At 40.1% G+C, this 23,221-nt stretch overlaps 1 protein-coding gene across 2 annotated transcripts in view; it reads left to right on the forward strand.

The window, feature by feature from the left end:
- Window positions 1-23,221, forward strand: part of faf1 (Fas (TNFRSF6) associated factor 1) — a 105,744-nt gene that overhangs the window by 23,102 nt on the left and 59,421 nt on the right. For both annotated transcript variants that reach the window (XM_088426134.1, XM_088426135.1), the window contains exon 8: window positions 15,755-15,841. In XM_088426134.1, coding sequence (XP_088282260.1) covers window positions 15,755-15,841 — 87 coding nt within the window. The remainder of the gene's footprint in view (window positions 1-15,754; window positions 15,842-23,221) is intronic.

The raw sequence follows: 23,221 nt of genomic DNA on the forward strand, positions 1-23,221 counted from the left end.
AGTTAGCATTCAATCATGTCACTTTCAATGTGAGGCCTCTAGATGGCAATCTTATGACTAGATTGGCTTTTGCAGCTGTCAAATAACTACAAGGGCTGGTTCAAATGTGTCTTTGCACACGGCACAGAAGGCCCGCAACTTTTGAAAGGCATGCCCTAGCGCTTAGGGCGGCAGGCAGATTTAATACAGCCTGGCGACACAAGTTAGCTGAATTCTAATTCAGAAAGAATTCTCATATAAAACTACAGCACTTGAAGGATCATAACCAAATGGATATGACATGAAAAGAACGGAGTATGTAGAATAATTTTATATATAAACAAAATAAAAATGTATATTTAATAAAAAAAATAGTAAAAATAATTTTAAAATGAAATTGACTTTTATAGTTATGATAATGTCAGGGTATATTAGGCCATCAGAGAAGGCCTTGCTGACCCTGACGGCTCACCACTGCTGGGTTAATCTCAATAAAACACCTGTTTTTGGCTCCATAATTCACTCTGTGACCCCTGTGAGGATAAGCAGTCAAAATGATGCCTAGATAAATGTTTTGTGGCAGGCGGCATCAAGCAACGTTGTGAAGGGGGCATGGCAGACACACAGGCCACCAAAGAGGCAGTTTTGCATCCTGATTAGAAATGTCAATACCATAAAAATAATATTTAATGAGAAATGAAATCGCCATTATGCCAAATGCAATGTATATGCATATATTTAACTTTGGAAAGTATAAAAATGTCATGATTTGGGTCCTTTAAAATGTTTGTGTGCTTTCGAATGAACCACGTAGTTAGATGCTAGCGCCAGCGTTGGAAACTTTTGCTGTATCAAACAATGACAGCGTGATTTATCAGTGCTTTCTTAACGTCCTATATGATTTTTTTCTTATTCATTATTTGTATTTCATTTTATTTTTCAACATAAACCTCTTCAGGCAGGCGTTGCAAATTTGCAACAATAATATGAGAGGCATTTTTTTTTTTTTTTAGACGTTTGGAAAAAAAAAGAGAGAAACTTAATTTGATCCTGACGTTACTTTTGGTAGCACTAATGGGATAGCAATAATAGTCACAAGTATAATAAAGCTAGTTGCTACTCTACAATAGCTGTGAAGGCAAACATAAAAATTAAAGTCACCTGCAGATTTTACTTTATCGTCCATGTAATTTTTCTGTGTTTGTCTTGAAGTTTTCCATCACAGCTCGGCGTTGACATGTGACATAATGTTGTTGCTTCTTCCTTGGCTTGTTGTTCATTCACAGCGGGCGTCTTTGTCAAATCTATGTACGTCCTAATTATAACATGCACAGTACGTGCCGTGCAACGGGATGAAATTCTCACCACAGCAAACAGTAAAGTTGGACGCTGTTGTGGGTGAGTTGTTTATAGCAGGGTGTCAAACTTGCGGGCCGTGGACCTGATCTAGCTCTCCAAGAGGTTTAATCTGGTCCGCAAGATGATTCTGTGAAACACTGAAAAACAAATGAATAGGACCAAACCTATTATTCCGCTGTCTATAATACTGTAAAGACCTTGTGTGTGCTAAAGGATTGACTCAGTTGTGGTTCTGTCCTATCACTTCATTTATTTATTATTTTATGGTTAACAAGCACGACTTTCCAAAGTACTGTCAGCCACAACTCTCACTTTGCAATATAACTGACAACATTCTCCTTTTTGTGCCCAACAACGAACATTGCAATGTGCAAAAATTATTACTTATAAAAGCAATGCGAAGACCAACACTGCAACTTACAAAATAGAAATATTCGATAAAGTGCATCGTCCTAAGCTGCTGTCTGCTGCAATTTAGGCTAGTGCTAGATTACTGACTCAGTCCTCCTCCCCAGACTTCCTCATGCCTAACAGCGAACATTAAAATACATGAAAATTCTTATTTATACAAGCAATTCGAAGATCAGCTAAGCAACTTACCAAATAGAAAAACAGTTAACAAGCTTGTTGTCCCAAGCTGCTGTCAGCTACAAATGAGACTAGTGCCAGATAACAATTGACTCAGTCCTCTTCCGCAGGCTTCCTTGTGCCTAACAATAAACCTTACAATGCGCAGAAATTCTTACTTTCACAAACAATCACCACTCTTAAGTACAAGCCAAAGTGACCAGTTTGCATGCTTGTCACAAACAATCACCATTCTTAAAGTACAAGCCAAAGTGACTGGTTTGCATGCTTGTGCCATGTAGCTTGCTGATCACTTCATAACAAAGTGAAAAATTCACATTAGCATTAGCATTTAGCTTCGTTGTGCTACTGCTCAGTTCAGGTAATATTCTTCCATCGGCCTGAAAAGATTCCCAATGGGTGGGGGTCAGCATCTGGGCCATTAAGAAACATTCAGCTTTGGTCCCTGTTGAATTATAAAAGATCATACAACAATAATAAACAATTTACCTTACTTACAGCTTTGCTGTTAGCACATAGTGCCATTTTCTAGTATTTAACATGACGCCATGAGTTCTTTTGACTTTTTTAATGTATACCATTACGTGGGTGTAATCCAGTGTCATTAGACACTAAACCACCAATTTTATTCTGTTCAGATTTTTGCAGTTCATAAAATAGTTATTTAAATAGTTATTTAACCACCGATTTTGATTTGTCCATCTTCCTTTTTCTGGATAGTTATCTTTTGTATTTGTTGTATTTATTATGCTTTGTTTTATTATTTGTTGTTGTGCATGTGTTTTAAACTTTATTTTACTTTTCAACAATATATCTATACAGATTACCCCTGCTATTCACAAGGAATTGGGACCACGAGAGTGTGCAGAGCAAATATTTACATACAATTGACACTCATTGTTTATAGCATGATTTTACCTGTCCTGCACGCTTGGATAGATTTTTTTTTCCCGATGCAGTCCCTGAGCCAAAATGAATTGGATATCTCTGTGTTATAGTGTTGAGTCCTGATTTATATTGTGAATAACAAAGAATGCTTAACCACATTTATTATTTTATATGGAACAGTGAATAAAATATCCAAGAATAGTTCTAGCCACACTTTACTTGTCATCGTCCACATCCCATTTCTGTAGCAACCGGTGTGTTTTATTTTTGTGGATTATATATAAATAAAACAAAATTGCATGGGGAGCCTAAAAACATGATAGACTGGCAGAGTTCGTACCGCAGAGCATCTTAAAAAAAAAAAGTTTTCGATTGTTATTTTATCGTTACCAAATTATCTTGGGTTAACTTTATCTCTTTTCTCCTTTGACAAGGTTTAAAATGAATTAATCACTCGTCAGCCGCATGTATAAGCCACTCCTTGCCCACTGCTTTCACCACAGTGTCTTACTCCTTTGTGAGTGTGAAGATCATACTGATAATAACCAGGCTATAAGCAGAGTTTGTAATGGTGCTAATTCACCAAATTAATAGAACCAGCATCTGAGCTGGATTTGGCTCCTTGGTTTCTGGGTTCTCTACTTATTTGCACTGTCCCTATTCCTCCTCCTCCTGTCATCTTATTCTCACCCAGATGGTTTTGATGAGCACCCACTGTGAGCCCTGAGTGTTTACTGTGATTACAGACACTGGGGAGGGTTCCCTGTGGTGTGGGAGGGGGAAAACCATCATTTCAGAAAGTAAGCTAAGGACTGTCAGCATGGTGGGGGTGCTGTTAGAGCCCATTGGGAGCCATGGAGGGACAATGTGGACTTAAACGGGCCTCCACATCTTGGTCTTTTCCTTTTACATGCTTGTCTTTAGGCACCTCAGGAGACCCCTGGAGAGAAAACGAGGCCAAGAAGATTTATCTGAATAGATCTGGATTTTACTCACCCCATGTTGACCATTCTCTTTTATAGTGTATTTACTCTTTAGCACAGGATCTTGTTGGTTCTTTTCCAACCATGATTGTGAATTGAGTATGGTTGTCACTATGTAGGGACCTACTGACAAGGTCCATTTGCAAGTCATCAATAACAAATGAAATCGTGTTGTAGTGTGAATTAAATTGGAAATGCTTAGGGAAGTACTTTAACCTTGAAGGCAATTAACATTTGCGGAATGTTATAAAAGTGTTGAAACAATTAAGACAATGTTTTTATATACAGTGAACCCTCGCTACTTTGCAGTTTCACTATCGTGGATTTGCTACGTCGCAGATTTTTTTTCTATAATGCGGATTCGCTACATCGCAGATTTTTTTTCCCATTATCCAGATTCACGACAGCGCAATTTTGTTCAATACATATGTATATTATAAGAGAATTATATCACTTCAGTGACCCGTAGCTGCTTCCCTTGTGTTTTGTGTTGAACTTTTGCAATGGCTCTCAAGTGTGCTGCTCCTGTGAAGGCTTCTACTGAACCTAAATGCCAACGAAAAATGATCATTGCTAAGAAGGTGATACTTCTCAATATGTTGAAGGAAGTGAGAAGTTACGCGGCCGTGGCCCACCATTTGGGAGTGAACGAATCCACCGTTCGCTACATTAATAAGGACAAGTCGAACATTAGGAAGACGGCTGCCATCACCTTTGGCAGTTCAGTGAAGCCAGTTGTTATGGCTCTCAATAAAACGATCGTCCGTATAGAATGTGCTTTAGCAATCTGGATTACCAACTGCCGGAAGAAGAACAAAGTGAACCCCTTTCCTTTGAAGTCTCGCACAGCTACGGTCACAATAGTAGCGGCCCGGACCTTTAATTAAAGTCTATACTGTACATGATCAAAGATGTTTACGCTTGAAATACCATTTTATAATAAAAGGAATCTAGGTGGGAGGGATCCATTTTAAAACAAACAGTATGTTGATGTGGGATGTCGTGCAATGATCAAAATGACTAACATTGAAAAAGAATTTCAGAACATTTTGAGTAAGTTTCATCTCAAATTAGAAATAAAATATTTTTAAAAAATAAAAAAATAAACACCAACCACCGCAGCTAACACAGGATGCATGGTTTAGGTTAAACTATTTCAGCCGTTGATGAAATGACCCTGTAACGAGGGACTATATTTTGACTATTGGAAAACTTATATTCGTCTTTATTTCATATTACATTTTGAAAACGTTTAGTCTCATTCTCGTGGACCTGGTCTACTTGCCTTGTGGGATTTCTGCCGCTGCTATTCAAACTTTATTTTTAGGTTTTACTTGAAAAAAAGAAAAAAGATATTATATTGTCAGGGACTTTCAATTAAATGGAACGTTAATTGAATCAAATCGTTTAACAAGACACATTCACACAGCTACCAACCGATACAAATTTACTTCCTGACTAATTTAGTTTCCAAGTTCCGACAAATTCATTTTACAGCCCTTAATTACGAAAAAGCCTCTACCTCAAACCAAGTATCCCACGTTTCTTTTTTACTGTTCTGCAAGCCAAGTGAGCCTCCCCATCTGGCTCTTTTTTTGTAATGAAAGGTCAGCTGGTTGTGTTGTACAGCTCTGGGTATCTGCAAACAGGCAGCCATGATTACCGTATTTTTCGCACTACAAGGTCCACCTTAAAGCTTTGAATTTTCTCAAAAGTGGATAGTGCGCTTTAGAATGAGGTGCGCCTAATATAACGATCATATCAAATTATATAAAAAACTGTACTGTTATCACAAGAATATGATGCATAAAGGGGCAACAGCATGTGGCAACAATGATGCCCAAAACACATAAAAACAGACTTACAATAATTGCTTTCGGAAGAGTCTTGAATGAGGGAGTCATCTGGAGTCATCACGGCCTTCATGCTATTGTAACCGCTGAATTGTAGGGAAGTGTCTGGCAGTGTTGACGTCAGAGGAGGTGACGAGAGGGAGCAAGAGATTTGGAGGCAGTTGAATAATAAACGGGTGTCGGCTTTTACTCTCCGAAAGGAATATAAATAACCTATCGTGCTTTTCCTTCCCGTTGCATGGAAAGTTTTGGGACACCTCATGCATGCACACACTATACTATCTTAACACACAGCGACTTCCTGACTGCACCTCCAAAATAAAGCTGAGAACGGATGCTGACTGCATGAAATAATCTGTGTGTTTGTAAACTCAACAACGTCATACCAATCCCAAATAGCAATTTTTTTTGGTTTTTTGGGTTTTTGGTTGCAATATGATTAAAATATTGAAGTTTAATATTTAAACATAGTTACTTTCTTTTAAACCCTAGATTTGTTTTGGCATTTATCTAAACAGCCTTTTAATGTAATCAATATATTTTCCCCCATTCTTCATATACCACTAATATATCAGTTTTTTTTCATTTTGGGAGTTCTGAGATTTCTTGTATTGTTTTAATAAAATTTATGTTCTATGAATAAAATTTGATGACTTAGTTAATTGTTTTTAATACGTTGCCTTAGTGCAGCACCATCTAGTGGGATTGTTTTTAATACATTCCCTTAGTGCAGCATCATCAAGTGCAGCGGCCCCCAACCTTTTTATCACCATGGACCGGTCAACGCCTTAGATTTATAGCAACAGCATCATCTCCAAAACAATACTAAACTAAATCATCTCCAAAACATTATTTTGGGTGCATCCCACGTGGCCCTATACCAGTTGATCCACGGACCCGTACCGGTCCGCGGAACGGTGGTTGGGGACCACTGATCTTGTGGATGCATAACGCAACTCTATCTCGTGGATGCGTAATTCAACCCGGCCACCGCTGTAATTTCTATTGTATGTGCGATAGAAATATTGCACTTATAATCCATTACGTTTTATATTTGAGATTTTAAATAAAATAGGCCATTCATTGAAGGTGCGCCTTATAGTGCGAAAAATATGGTAATTTCTGCCCTCGGTGTGTGACATTGAACATATCCAAAGCTGATGGGCTGTTGCCATGCGAAGTTAACTTTAACCTTGGCAAACAGGTTAAATTGCGCGTCGCTTTCCCTGTTGCATCATCTAACACGCTTTTGCGTCATATTGCAAGAAATACTTGAACTAATTCAACATTGCAAAAACGGCTTCTAATAAGCAAGCCATAATAAGAAATGCTGCACATAAATTTTTAAATACAGTTAGGTCATTAAACATTTTATTTCTCATAACCATTTTTACCTACTTTATGTACACATTTTCAAGGGTCATAAAAAAATGACTCAAAATATCATTTACCATAGCTTTACTACAAGACGTGGGTTTCTGTATACAGTAGGATACGGTGCAATCTCTTAGATGTACAGTATGTCGAGGACTTGGCTGGAGTTTGGGTGGTTAGTATTTGGTTTAGCCTAACAGCACCGCATCTCAGCAGCCACAATTTTTTTTCTTTGTGTTTTTTGTTTATTGCTGGGTAGCAAACTGATTCACGGACTTTACTGCCACCCAGTGTGGAGTGCTGATACTTCAAATAAACTCGCGTGTTGGTCATAGAACTATTCACTGACATCTGAACAGAGATTGTTCAGGATGAATACGTAAATTGTTACATCCTTGGGAAAGTCCCATGAGCAAAATTTGGACAGTTTGACTGCATTTCTGCTGAAACTGGTTGCCAGGGCACATATAAAGATAAGCAACCTTTCGCTAATTCGTTCACGTTTTTATTGAGCACGAACTGAACACTGCCTGCATAAAAACTTCCTAGGACTTGAGAATGCAACAAAGAAGTAACACCATATTCAATCAGCTTGGCACCACTTTCTCTTCATACTGTGTCTAGTGACAGACATATCGACTCCAATACAGAGCAGCCTTCTCTTGCTGCTTTCTCCTTTGTCCCTCTAAAAATTAGCTGATGATCCTGCTTGCGCATATCAATAGGAACAGCCCTGTCTACGTATTTATCTTTGCACAAGGCTCTGGCATTGCCTTGTGGCTTTTAAGGTTCTTCCCTTGCCCCTCCTTTTCTTTTCCTTCATTCTCCATGTCTCCCTGTATCCCGTCTCCAACTTTTTTCAGAGCACAGGGCTGGGTACACTCTGATTGGCGTTACTAGACAAGAGCTAGCATGCAAGCTAAGCTGTAGAGCAAATGTTTGCCAGCGAAGTAGCTGGTAGAATAGAGAGGGCTGTTGGGTGCCGAGTTGTCCGTGACCAGGCCCGTTGTACTGAGGATTTCGCGGGGGATGAGGGAGTGTGTTTGTGTGTGTGTGTGTGTGTGTGTGTGTTGGGGGGGCTGTAGGCGTCTGTATTTCGCAGCTGGGAGTTATACAGCGACCAAAAGATGACAAGGTGACTGAACTGAACTGAAGAAAGGTATGGTGGATGAAACAAAGAGTAAAAGACATCTGGTGCCTTGAGAGATTAAGTAAAGGGAGCACGAGGAAGAAAGCTTGAGACCGTTTAATGGAAACTCTTTGATTGGCTTCCAGGCAGGGATTAAAGGCCATTGGCATTTAGAATCATTAGATCATTAATTTTGCTCTGAGGAGCCTTGCCTTAACGCTCAGCATGAAAGCCAGGAAGGCCATAGTGTTCAACGACTTTCTAAAACACCTGTCGGAAACTCACAATTTCAAACGCTGATATCTAAAAGCCTCTATTCCACTGAAGGTGAATGTTGACGAGTATCGGCAGACATCAGCGGCTCCAAATGAACCCTCACAAGATCAAAATAGCTGCTTGCTTCGCTGACACTGAAATTAGAGAGACACTCTGGTTGGGATAGTCCTTGTGTTATCAATAGCCCCTTTCACACCGCAGGAACTCTTCCACTGTACCCTGATAGCGTGAGTTCCCCTTTCCGTTCACTCCAAAACTGTTCCAGGTAGGGAGGGTTTTGCTGAGCTTCTACTCTGAAGCTTCTGGGCTCCTAGTTGCAACTAGGGTCTCCGCCTCTGTACCTGGGTTGCTCGAGGGGGAAGTGCTGTGCTAATTTGTGCTAACTAACGCTGATTGTTTGGTCGAAGTTCTGTGTGTGTGTGTGTGGGAGTGGGCCTTTCTGGCCAGTTTAATATTTTGAAATAATGGAAGGAAAAGAAAAATGATAGGTGGATGGGTGCTCTGGAACAGACTCTACTGCGTATTAATTGAGAAGAGGACATCCAACTCCAATTTGCTTAAACTACAAGAAAAGGCAAGTCGCTGACCAGAATGCCCACCATGAGCTAGCAAGTTGCGGGGTTAAAAAAATAAATAAAATAAAAATTACACACAGACAAAACACTTGACTGAAGGGGGTTTACTTCCCGCTGATCTCAATCAAAAATTCGCTACATTTGTGCTCAGTCCGTGTATTCTTTTTATAGCTATTGTCGTAACAACATGCTGAGAGACGCTTGGCGTGGGCATCAGCAAACGCGTCCGTCGGCAACTTCACCCCCTTCCTACTTCTCACACAGCAAGTACAGCGGGCCCACATCTGACTAAGGCAGACTTACAGTATGTTAGGAATCATAAATCCCACCACAGCTGAAGCCCAGTCCATGGCATGCACTTCCCTGAAAGCTCTGCATCACAAAGCACATGCGGTGGGGGACACGGAAATCACTCGCTACGCGGAAGCTCCCGCCCAGTGCCCGTCTTAGCTGAGTGTTTTCGTGTCCTTCGGCAAGTTCTTTACAATGCAAGCCTCGGAAAAGAACACAGACCCACACCCACAAATTGCTGTCAGTGCAGATGGTCTTTTTCACTATATATTTTTTGCTGGCTTCCGTCACAGAGCACTCGCTGGAAGTGGGAAAGCGCTCGATTGTGTAACATTTTATTTACTATGTATGGTGTTTTCATTTATCAACATTTGTTTTCTACTTTGAATGGATGTGTTCTCGGTTAATTAATATGAGTGACGTGTGCGATGACGTGAAAGGGGGGAAAAAAGAGGAGACTTGACTACGCATTGGTCCTGTCGTGTTGTGCTATTTAATAGGAAGACAGCAGAATTAGGACTCACCGTTTTACCCTTCGAAGCTTCTTTCTCCCTCTGCTCAATTTTACAGATTGCACAGTTCGAATAATGTACTGTGGGCCCCTGTGTTACGAGATAAATCTGTTCCGCGGTTAGGCTCGTAGCGCGAATTCATCCTATGGCGGGGGCAATCCAAACCTATGTTAAATAGTTAGCGCGTTTCGAACCCCAGGTAAAAACATCAAAATGGTACATACATATTAAAAATTGGTACCAAAATAGTAAGTGGTACGTACATATAATATACATGTATACAATCAGAAAACAGCATTAAAAATATATATAGAAATTATTTATTTACCTTTGAGTGGCGCTCGTTATGCCCATATTCCCTAATAAGGATAGCCTAGGCTAGCTTCGTATTTCTTGATTATCTCCAGCTTTGTTTCCGTATAAATCATCTTCTTACTTCTCTCTTTAACATCACTAGCAATCTTGGGACCCATGGCTAACCCATTCAAATTTGATTTAAGCAGTAAAATGCACTATAAATATGGTTTTGTAACCACTCACAATAGAGCAAAGCTTTACCATTCCGTCATTTTGAAACGAGTGGGCCGACCAATAGCAGACCAGCATCTCCGTGAGGAGACGCCGACAAGTAGCAAACCAGCATTGTAGTGACGCATTGCATGGAGGCATTGACGACAACAGAAAATACATGCAATCATCTAAAAACGCCTGCAAATGGAGACAAAACGACACAAATACAGCCAACCCCCTAGGGTCATGACAGTTGTTTTAGTCGCAAAGCAGGGAAAATACCTTAAAAAGGGACGAAAAAACTCAGTATTCCACATCGCAACCAAAAAAAAAAAACGTAAGGCAGGGACGTTGTAACCCGGGGGTCCACTGTATGGGAATTCATCAGTATCAAGCTAAAAGAGCTGCAAATAAAGAAAAAGGTAATTAGGCTCCATTCTCATGCAGTGTGTGGCTACATCTTTAGTTCATCATCCTGCTTGTAATTCATCTTTTAAGTGGCAGGAGGGGGAGTGAAATTCGAAAGCAGTCTGTTTATTTGCATAGAAATAAAGCTACAGACGTGACAACAGGCATCCCACAATTCATTCAGTGAAATGTATACCACGCGGTAGGAACAGTGACTATCGCTGCCTATGGCCTCTCATTTGTTCATAGTAATTTTTTGAGCCGATCTGCCCATACTCTGTCCTTGAGGGCCAGTATCCTGCATGTTTTCCAGGTTTTTTTTCCCTCCGACACACCTGATTCAAACGATCGGGATCTTTATTAAGCTTCTGCTGAGCTTGTTGATGTGCTGATCATTTAAATGAGGTGGGTTAGGGTTCAGGTTAGGGTTACACAAAGAAACCTGGAAAACATGCAGTATACCGGCCCTTGACGACCACGTCTGCACACTCCTGGCCAAAGTAATAAGCTGAAACTGCAGGGGGACACGATGGCCCGTCATCGGGTTGGTGTGTAGAGGGCCTTAGCACTAAGCATCTATTGCAGCCTGTTGAGCCTAAAAGGCAGAATTGGGCCCACTCAAAACGGCCGTTTAGCGAGCTCATGTTGTCTCACAATGTAGAGCTATAGTCTTTGGCGAACACAAGCCAGCGTTTTCTCAGTTACAACTCTGATGAATCTACTTGCTAAGACGGCGATTTAGCTAACCTTGACTGTAGCTGCACTTAAACTAGGGACAGCATTGGCAGATTAGTTATTTAGCTTTGCTAGCTAGTTAGCTACGGAAGGTAGCATCGAAGACAATGATCTCCAGGTTTTCAGTGGTGTCATAAATTGTCAAAACTTTCATGGCTCTAAATCTGAAAACTTTGACCAGTTGTCACCAAAAATCACCTTTGAATGTCTTACTCTTTCATCAAAATATTTTTTATTTTGTCACCGGTTTCTCCTCATCGCAGCTCACACTCACTGCCAATGATATCCAAAATATCATGCATATTATTTTTATGTTAAATCACAAGTTGAAGTGAACAAGAGTAGGAATGTGCATATGTATTTTGGTGGTGCTCACCATTTTAGATGACAACTGAACGTGACAAAATAAGCTGTGAAACATCACATTGCTTGCCTTCTGCCTTCATTGATGTTGTCTGGCTGATATAAATCCAAGCTGTCTCTTCCCTATTTTAGGGCTTCTCACAGTCTTTTGAATGTGTCATGAAGCATCATTTGTGAGTTCTTTTTTAAATAAGGGAGAATTTTAGTGTAAACATTTAGTTAAAATAAGTTAAAATATTGGCGTCAACACTTTTTAAAGGACATTCATCATAATATTTCTACACCTTCACAGTTAAACATGTGCATCTAAATTATATTTGGCACATTGGATATTTAATTTCTTGTTAAATATGAGTTTTATGGTACTGACATTTCTAACTAAACTTCGTGTTTGCTAAGGCCGCACGTCTCGCCGTGGCTACCTCCTCCCTTACGTGACGTTGATCCATATTTGCCGTCCACAAAACATCTTACGAGCCATCATCTTGACCGTGTATTCTCTCGATGCTGACGGAGTGAATGAAGGAGCCAAAGACAGGCATTTTACTGACAATAAAATGCAAAAGCGTCTTAAGGTTGCACTCACTGACACATGTTTCTCCTATCCAATTGTTCCCTGTGCAAACCCAGTATTCTTAAGTTTCGCCAGCAGGTGACTTGACGTCAAATGTCCACGTGTGGTTTTAACTAATAAATGTAACGTTCCTGTTTAATTTGCCGTTCCGGTGCAAAATGTCTCCTCAACTCCAGAACCAAAACGAAGCTGAAAGACATGGATAAAGGTCTCACGTATTTCAACTTTTGTGTTAGGTTTTCATCCCCGTTTACCGTGAAAAAACGAGGGAACGCTGTATTTCCCTCTACTTTTTTAAAATATAAAAGTTTAAATTGAAATTTTAAATTGGCCAAGGGAGGGAAACGGGAACGGATAGCAGTACAGTCGATGTATAAGTTTTAATAATTAAAGATTTAATTAAGTAAATATGTATACTGCAGTAATCTTTTTCTCAAATATGTAAAAGTATAAATGCTTTTCACATTTGAAAAATTCTGGTACCCACTTATACATGCATGAAAATTCCTGAGGGGTGGGTGGAAATGGAACAGGGTAACAGTTACTGTATAAGGTTTTATGTATAAAGCATTTAAGTAAATATGTGTACTGCCGTTGTCCTTTCCTCAAACATGTAAAATATAAATATTTTTCACATTTTAAAAATTCTCGTAACCACATACACATGCATGAAAATTCCTGGGGTTTGGGGGGGTTGGGGTCCTACTTCGCAGATTTCACGTGTTTGCAGTGTCTATAATAAGCCTGGCTGATTGGTCTGTAACTAATACGTTTGCCTCCTGTATTTTCAACGCCATGCTTGGTATACCAAGCTTGGTATACCATATGAGCTGAAATTGTCCTTCAATGTTTAATATCATGCCTTGGTCAAAATATTGTCTTTTTTTCTTGGTGACACATATCAAAATTCTATTTTGACATAGTTGGCACCAGGAACAAAAATAATTTCCCTAAGTCATCACCAGTTTTATTAATGTTATGGAAGATAGGGGGCAGCATTAGACAATGTTGGTGCTATATTTGTATTGTACATTGTTAGATACTGTCTAACCATCCTTATAGCTGAGTAAGGTTCTACAACATACATTGAAATACTTGTAGTTGTTACATGCTGTTTAGTAAGTTCTACAGTTAGTTTATAAGTTTACGATTAGTAATTTTGCTCTTAAAATGTCAACTGGCAAAAGTCCATTGCTTTGTCATCTCCTTTCATAAAAGGAGCAGCTTGTTAACTATCCATTTCTGAGTCCACTCTCCTTTGTTCTCACCTCTCACCTCCACTCTCTTTGGTGGGCATTAGTTTGTTGTTTCTCACAGGCTTCTTTAACCTCTGACAGCAGTCTCTTCATTACTAGTGTTTATGCCTCTCCTTTCCTCCCTTTACCCCTCTTCTCATCGAGTGGCTAGGCGGTCAGGCAAATCCCTGTAGTGCGGCTGGTCAAACATAGATATTACACTCTGTAATAACACTGGCCACCCGCTCTGACCCCGAGCCCTCCATCATTGCCACGACTCCTCATCATGAGGGTCGACTCAGAGCAGCATGGTGAGGCATTCACAACCGACAGACAAAGGGTGGATTGTGCCACTCATTTATTATTGTTAGTGCTGTCAAGCGATTTGAGTTAATCATGTCTAATGTTTGATTAATCATGACTAATCACACATTTTCCTTGGACTGAATATTGATGCTAGATAAAATCTACTGTATAAAAATACTGCAATTAACTTAAAATATTTTCAAGATAACACATACCGTATTTTCCGGACTATAAGCCGCACTGGTATATAAGCCGCAGCAGCAAAAATTGAACAAAAAACATCTTTTGCCACGGATAAGCCGCACTGGACTATAAGCCGCAGGTCATATTTATGCAAAAAGATGGTATACGAAAGTTTTAATTTGCTTTTTATGTTTATTTTTTGAACATGCTCAGATTTATTTTTGAGATTTTCAGCTACTTTGCTCTCAGCATTGAAGCACTATTGCTGTACACCCATTTAAACAATAGTGACGTCAATAAGTCAAGTCAAATTTAAAGTCTGAAGAGCTTGACAAATACTCATGACTTTTTGAGACCAGCCGCGGAACGGATTATTCTCGTAAACCCGGGGGCCGCTGTGTATACAATTTTTATGTTTTTACCTGGGGTTTCACACGTATTAGCAAATTAACATAGGTTTGGATTGCCCGCCATACAGCGAATTCATTTTACGATCCCAACTGCGGAACGGATTAATCTTGTAAACCGGGGGCCCGCTGTATAGTTTTGTATTACACAAATTATTATTATTTGCACAAATTGTCATAATGTTGATGAGGGCTGAAGACCTTAGAACAAACTTTACCCCCATCGCCTCATAGTCCTATTTTTCTACCGCATGCTCAACATTGACAGACATTTTTAAGTTTCCACTTTTATGACCAGCAGCCCCGTCATATGCTCGGGGATCCATCTCTCCTCAGTACTTTTTACAAAGATGGGATTTAACCCATGGGCTCTGCCTTACAATGGGCCGTTTTCTCAGCATCAGTGTCCAGCCCTGCGGGCCCAAAAACGGTGGATCTTGTTAAACAAATGCTGCAAAATCCATGGCCGCCAGCGCTCAGACACCGGTGGGCTTTGATCACCTTTCGGCTTGCGCACATCAGGCTGGCATTAGGCCTTTAAACCAACAATGTGCCGGACAGGGCAGCGCAGCACCCTTTGGGCCAAGCCCTGCTGGCTGCTAACTGTTTAAAAGCATGGAATGTTATTAATTGATGCAGATACAGCATCTGCGCTTCAATGAAGGGAGAGAAATACTGTTCATTTCAGAAGGGGAGCTGTTGATATAGGGCATTAGCTATGGCATCTGAGGAATGCTAAAAACACTTCTTTTTTTATATGGCTTCTCCAGGCTCTTCTCCTTCCCTCTGGTTCCTTCCTTATTTCCCCTGTATCATAAATGCCAACTGTATTTTTTCTATGCAGGCCTTTATTGTACTGTATTTACTTATACTGTACTGCAAGAAATACACTATTACAAATTTTACCATTATATCATTATTGTGTCAATGCATCTGTCATTTGTTATATAAGGAATAGAATGCCTTTATTGTCATTGTAGAGATGTACAACTAAGAGCCGCTGTACCCATGTGCACCAAAATCTTATAGTGCTACATACATACAATACATAATACAGAGTAAATATTGAACCCTTACAAAAACATTCGAACAACAATACAGTATAATGCATAACATAAACTGTCATATTACCATATAATCCTTGATGTAAGCAGGTATAGATGAAAGAGTTCAACGTTTACTTTCATATAATGTAGGCTCTTATGTACAATTGCTTGCATTTACAGGTGAAGAGGAATGTTTCAGATCTAACCAACATCCCAGTACGGCATCAACAGTGGGAAGGATGGCCAGCATCAGCTTGTGATGACTCGGTAAGAAGCCCTTGAAGATTATACACATTATACAAATGTACTGTATATGTTAAAATGAGAAAGATGTTAAGGATTCCCTTAATAGACTATTCACACATAAATGGCCCTTCACAACTATAAAATCTCTGACCATGTGAACCATTCGCAGGTAAGTGCAGGTCAAAGTAACACATGTCTCACCTAAGATGTAAGAAGTGCCTTCTGAATACCTGCCTACAAAAGAGACAAATAAAACAATGTCCTAAAAGTCAATTTTCAGCGCTTGAATCCAAGATTGTGGTCTTAAGTACTATTAGGAATGCAGTCAATAACCCATAGAAACTTTGCTATGCCAAAGCCATCTGTCAGAAGCTAATTAAGATGTCAAAGACGGCTCCCATCCTGTGCCCTCTTTCTGTGGACATTGTAGCTCACATCATTGAGTCCCGCTGACCTCACTCATCCCAAGGTCGCTCGTCTTGGCCATTCATCCTCTACACAGTCAAGCTGATCAGAAGTAGAACCTCGAGGAACCTCTGACCTCTTTTGTCTCACCCTGTCTTTGACAGTGTATGTGTTCCCATGCTAATTGTAAGGGATGGTTTATCATGCTACACTGTGGAGCCACTGTGCATTTTAGTCTTCAGTTCACCCTGAGCAAACATTTTGCTTTTAGGTCCATGAGGTTGTTAGTCTGTTGTTCTGTTGTGACTCAGTTGTTGTCTTCTTGGAAGAAATGATCATCATCCTCTTTTTTTTTTTTTTTTTTTTTTTTTTTAAATCCCAGAGCTACATTCTCAAGGATGACTTTACATTTTAAGTTTAGATTTAAGTAAAAAAATACCAGTACAGCGGATCCCCGGTTTACGATGTCCCTGTCTTACGTTTTTTTCACCTCACGACGAAGACTGCGCCTTTTTTTCCCCACCCTCTTTACGCCATTTTTTTCGCCTTACAATACCTCAAACATGATGATAAGTGTGCGTGCGTGACTCTGCGAGTCACTTCGTGCTCATATGTCGATACACGCGCCACTGATTTCGTCACTACAATGCTGATCTGCTATTGGTCGGCGTCACTACTCTCTAAGATGCTGGTCTACTATTGGTCGGCGTCCTAGAAACAATAAGATTCTGGTCTGCTATTGGTCAGCATCACTTGTTCCAAAATGGTGGAACGTTAAAGCTTTGTTCTCCTGTAAGTGCTTCCAAAAACATATTTATAGTGCATTTTAGTGCTTAATTCAAACTTGAAATGGTTAGCCATGGGTCCATAGATGCGAGTGATGTTAGAGAGAGAAGTAAAAAGATGATTTAAATGGAAACGAAGCTGGAGATGAGCAAGAAATACAAAGAAGGCAAAGCTAGGCTACCCTCACAATGGAATATGGCCAAAGTCGCCCAAAAGTAAATAAATCCTTTATATATTTTCATTTATGACGTTTTTTATTTGTATGCATATATGTTATAAAAGAAGTAGCACTCGCTGTACTATTTTGGTACCAATGTTTAATATGTATATACAATGTTTGTTTTTAGCTGGGATTTTACACGCATTAGCTAATTAACATAGGTTCGGATTACCCACCATAGGACGAATTTGCGTTCCGATCCCAACCATGGAATGGATTAATCCGATAAACCAGGGGCCCATTGTACTTAAGACAGTACTGTGCAACAATTTCTGCAAGGTTAAATTAACTGGTAAAAATATGACCTTTATTTGGAACAGTGGTTCAATAGAATCATTTAAAAAAAAAAAACACATACTTTCATAAAACAGGCCAGGGTAAAAATTCTAATTCTCTTAAAATTAAAATTCTTTTGAATTAAAAAATAAGGGAAGCGAGCTCATAAAATTTCTTGATAAATACATTTTCTTGATGATAATGGTCTATCTGTCTGTGCCTTTTCACCCCCACTGGCCCAAACACTGCATTTTTATTTTCACTGTGTTTATAGTGTGTGAGTTAACCAGATTGATCTATGCTTTATTTTATCTCAGGGGTGCCCGTTTTGTCACTTGCTGTCGATTGAAAATGACATCACAATTGCAAGAGCTTAGGTAACAACCAATCATGGCTTAGCATGCGAATGTTGTGTGACATAAGTCAGAATATAGTCAAGCCATAATTAGAGTTGTTACCTGACCCCTGAGCAACTTTCTCATTTTTAGGGGACAGTGGTGACAAAATGGCCGGCCTGTGAGATGGATAAATACAGGTGAATTTGGCTGCTTAATTTATATTTCGGGCTGGGCGATTTAGGAGAACAATTTAATTGTGTAGCCTCTCCAAAAACTATAAGCAGGCTTTATTTGCAGGAGTGACGTGTATGACAAATAAAAATGATGTCTGTGCTTTCTTGTCCCATTTCTCTCCGTCTACTCCCCACATTTCGAACTGGTTATATAAACTGCAGCTTTTGCGTTTGGGAAATCACTTTTGATCTCCCAATGATTATATTCCAAATACAAAAAAAAATATTCAGCCCTATCCATGTAAAATATGTCAAATATAAGAGGAATCAGAACGCCATGTTTAGACTACAGGGGGATTATAGAAATGTTTTGGGTTGATTTCCCCTTTTAATGTTTTGTTTTGCAGCATCTTGGTCACTAAAATCAAAAAATGATTTTTGCAATTTTCATTGAGACGTCTGTATTTTGGCCTACTTTGAGGCAAACTGCTCTAGTCGTCTTAGGTTTGAATATTGCTTTCTCCAGACTCTTTTAGCCCCTTGCCTTTCACAAATCTTCAGTAGGATTTTAGATAAGTGCTCAAAGACTACCACTTTAGAATACAGTGGACCCCGCAATTCCTAGAGGATAGGGAAAATCTGCCCCGACACCCATTGAATTTAATTTTAGAAACAAATATTTTTTTTGAATCTCAAACCCCCTTAAAAATGATTAAGATGTGAATCTTTGACTACAGTTTCCAAATAATATTTGTTAATTTAATTTTGCCAACTACAAACACTAACAACAAATGTCTGAGACTGTTAACGTTATTTACAGTATATGGTGGACAGTCTTCGTGGTTCACCGTTGGTAGTTGTGGATATTGGCTATTGCAACCTATCGTGGGTATCTCAGGCTGGCTAGGCACCTAGCTAGTACACCGACAAAATTCTCTGTGTCTCCTGGATGAGGCAATATTAAAAAGCCAAGAGACAGAAGTGTAATAATGGCCTCTGCTTCAGCCTCAGCTCCCTTATTGAAACGTCTGAAGGTATTAGCAAAGAAAGCCTGGGACTTGGCTGCCCAAGCAGGTGGGTAGGGAGCCAGTGTTAGTGTCGAGCTCATTAGCCCAGTCTCATCTCCCGGGGCTTGGGCCAATAAACATGGCAACCCAGTGGCCCCAAGATTACATTTTGCTCCACACATCAGTTTGCCTTCAAAGGAATCGATTACCGCTTAAGTCTACTTCCCCATTTTAATTGTGTAGAAAGCTGTGTTTGTCTGCTTGACTTTACATTTGTGTGTATTTGTTTTACAATTCTTCATATTACACACCGCGTCCGGGTTTGACTATCGAACTCCAATTCATTTGTACAACAGATAAGTGTAACATCAACTGCAATTGTTTAACACAAGTAAACTCTGTAATGCCCGTTGTCTTTTTCTAAATTTAAAACCCTTTGTAAATGTAAATTGAATTAATTTATTCCATAGTCAAACCAAATGTAATTGCAATACCAGTGTTTTAAATCCCCAAATGAATGCTATGCATTCCAATTAGTCCAAACATAGTATTCTGCTTAATAGTGTGTTTGCGGAACATGAAATAAGCAGCAAAATCCACCTATTTTTTAGGGGGCAACCATTTTGCCACTTGGTGTTGACAGAAAATGACATTATAGTTGCTCAAATCCCAGGTATCGACTCATGGCTCACCAGTTGAGTTTTATTATGACTTTCACAAGCTGAGCCATGATTAGTCCCCCTGAGATGGATGAAAGCAGAAGGATTTTGCTGCTTAACTCATATGCCACCCAAATCTTGATGATGTGATGAATCTTTTATTTGGCAACCCAAGACAAAAATTTGTATTCTTCGACAACAAAGAACAAGTAAGTTACTGTTTTTAGTCCCTGTTACAGATCTGTGACATGGCCTCAAAATACAATCTCTATTTGTTTTAGACTATTATGATTTTAATCAAGTAAAAAACTCACCAAACATGTATTAAAGGATTTGAGTTTTTATTTGAAAAAAAAAAAAAAACTTTAAACTGTTCAGACATATCATTTTAAAGGCGACTAAGTGTAGAATAAGAATATATCAATATACACAAGTCTGATTTTGTGAAAACACATGACTTGATGTAAAGGATGACTTGTCTCCTTCAGCCCTTGGATGAATGCGTTGAAGACAAAAATCCGAGAGCAGCGGCATGGATGTCAGCAGGGTGGGGACAGGGGACACAGCGAAGAGGAAACTTGAACGTTCTGATCTGGCCACTGGTACTGTTGATGACTTTTAGGGCTTTTCGACAAATTCATATTCAGCTGTGTCAACATTAGTTGAAGCATTTGTGTCTACACGCACACGTTCATTGCCTTGCAGTCTTGTCCCCCCCCCCCCCCCCCCCCCCCCATATGTTACTTGATATACGATGTAGAAACGTCTCTAAAGGTAGAGTAATTTCATCATTTCAATAACCATGTGTTTTAATTAGACAGCCACGATTTATGCAACCACTAAAGTCAGGGGTAGTAGACCTATAGTCACATTTTTGTGAAATTCATCCAAATCACAGTAAAAAAGGAGGGGTCGACTTATACGCGAGGTCAACTTGTATATTCAGACTCACATGGTGCTCAAAATATGACAACAAGCACCCTGTGTCCACCCATCATTTCTCGTAGTTGAAGCAAATTGGCCTTGGATGTCCTCGTCCCTGTAAATACTCACAAGAGTTGACAGTTGAGTTGCCAAAGGATACCGCCATCGGCGAGGGCTTTGATGGTTTTCAGCACGAGCTTTATATATTGAAAAGAATGCACGACTAAGCGCCAGTGGGTGTACATCCATCGAGGTCAGTCCAGATGGTCCTTTCCAGTCTGTTTATGATTACATGTCTTCTCATTGTAAAGCACTTTATGAAAATGTATGAAAGTGCTTGTTCTGTCAGCGACTCACAGATTTGTCAATGGATATTGCAGCTCTAATAGGTCATACTGATTTCTCAGTATCAAGCTAGCCAACCAGAATATAAAAGAGGTAAAAGCTAATTCTGCTTCATTCTTGTTCAGTGTGTCGCAATAAATGATGTAGTTTCTTTTGTTCATCCTCCTTGTTAGTTTGACATTCAGCATTTTAGTTAGTGCCACTTGTTGGACGGAAGGGGTAGTGCTGTTTTTTTCTGCTGACTTGTGGCATCAGTCTGATGAATAAACTATCTCGCCGACTGTTGCTGGGTATGGACGCAAACTCGTGGGCCACCCTCAAGAATCTTAAGAACGAACAGAAACCCCTTCAACCAGGACCTTAGAATTCCCCGGCTTTTTGGTCTTAAAGGCACTCTTGTGGACACCTCATGTGCCATTATGATTGGCAGCGCTTCTACCTTTAGGACTGCTTGGCAGGATCCTGTTATTACATCTCCTCATCCTCTCAAGCCCTCACCCCCCTCTACAACACATCCTTTCTGCAGGCCTGTAATTGCTGACATTTATGTAGTGTTTCACGGTGTTTGCTAATGTATTAATGCTGCAGAGCCCGAGAGATGCCTTGCCCTGTAGGCCAGCCCTTCTCTCCTTTTTCCAGCTGGCATTAATGGAATCCTCCTCCTACCTGACAGTGGCCTCTGAAATCATACTTTTATTGTTTGTGGGTGGTGAGGGGGCTTTGGTTTCCATAACAACACATCTGAACTGTAATCTCAAGGAGACCCCTCCCTCGTTTGATTGTCTGCCTTCAGGTGACATTCAACTTAATTTTCCATCTGTGGCGTTTTCCCTCTTCCCCCCTCATTAAAACGATCATGTATTTTTCATTTATTCAAAAAGAATTTTCCACATTAGCTTTAATTTGAGATGCAGAATTAAGGTAATGTCATAACATAAAATTGAACGTTTGACCCACATCTCATCAGTTTAATCCACTTAAACACTGACATTTTGTCATGTTCCCCTTGATCCTCACTTGCCCTAATCAAAGAACTAGCCGAATAAGGTGGATCTGGCCTTACCATCATCACAGCTGTCAACAGTCATTATCTCACACAACTACTAGCCTCCATAATCCAACACTGTGTACACAGGGAAAAATGTGAAACACAGAAAGACTGAAGGGAGAAAAAGAAAGGTAGAGAAGGGTAAAAGAGTGCAAAGGGAGAGGTAACAAGAGTGGGGTGGGCATTCTTTTCCTGTATCAGCCATTGAATGCTTGGAACCTCAATGCAAGTGTTAATTAAAAGAATCCAAAAAAAGGAGCCAGGTCCTTTTGTGAGGAGATGTGGGAGAGCCCAATTTATGGTGCGTGTGTGTGTGTGCGTGGGGGTGGGGTGGGGGGGTTAACCTCCTCACCCCATCCTCTCATGCCCTGCGGCGCTTCAGCCTTGTTTCCACATTTTACCACTGAGCCTTCAAGCTGCACTTGTGTTCCTCAACATCGGGAGAAGCCATGGGGTCAAAGCGAGGAAGAGGATTGAGAGGCTTTCCACTCCCAATTTCCCCCTCGCCTCCTTCCAACCACGTCTACTCCCCAAAGCCTGCATGCTGTTTTTGACAGGGGAAGTGATCAACTTTATTTATACACTTATGAGGCCCTTAGACCAAAGCCCCTCATTGTGAGCAGTGTGAATGAAGGGTTTGTGGAAATCCTCTCGATGGCCGCTGTTAAGACTGATGTTTGATTGCCACTCGATGGGAGAACTTGGCGAAGTAGTCAGACCCTTCTCCTCACGTCTGTAAAACGTTGACCCTTTATGTGTTTGTTCATCTCAATATCTCTCGTCTCCACTTTCTACTTCACCATGTAAAGTAGTCTGCTGGCTAAAAAATCCTGCCAGACCCTGATGTTCTCCTCTTATTCATTAAAATTGTCATAGTCTTTAGACTTTGAGAAATATAAATGTGGCATTTATTCAATGCCTTGGCCCAGAATAACAACCAAGGTGGAGTTAAGTTACATGAGTTAATATGAGCCAATCAAGTTAAGTGTTCTTCGTTGGTGTTCCTGGGTTGTGACTCTTACACACATGTCCACTCTTTACCAATTGATGATGCACATGAAACGATCTGGAACTCCTCCATGCGCAGTCACCTTACCGTGGCGATGGGGTTTGCGTGTCCCAATGTCCCTAGGACCTAAATTCTCTGGGGCTGTATTGCCCCTGGCAGGGTCACCCATAGCAAACAGTTCCTAGTTGAGGGACAAGACAAAGCAAGGCTC

The sequence above is a fragment of the Hippichthys cyanospilos genome, chromosome 10 (assembly GCF_059441005.1).
Source record: "Hippichthys cyanospilos isolate Australia breed blue-spotted pipefish chromosome 10, RoL_Hcya_1.0, whole genome shotgun sequence".
NCBI lineage: Eukaryota > Metazoa > Chordata > Actinopteri > Syngnathiformes > Syngnathidae > Hippichthys > Hippichthys cyanospilos.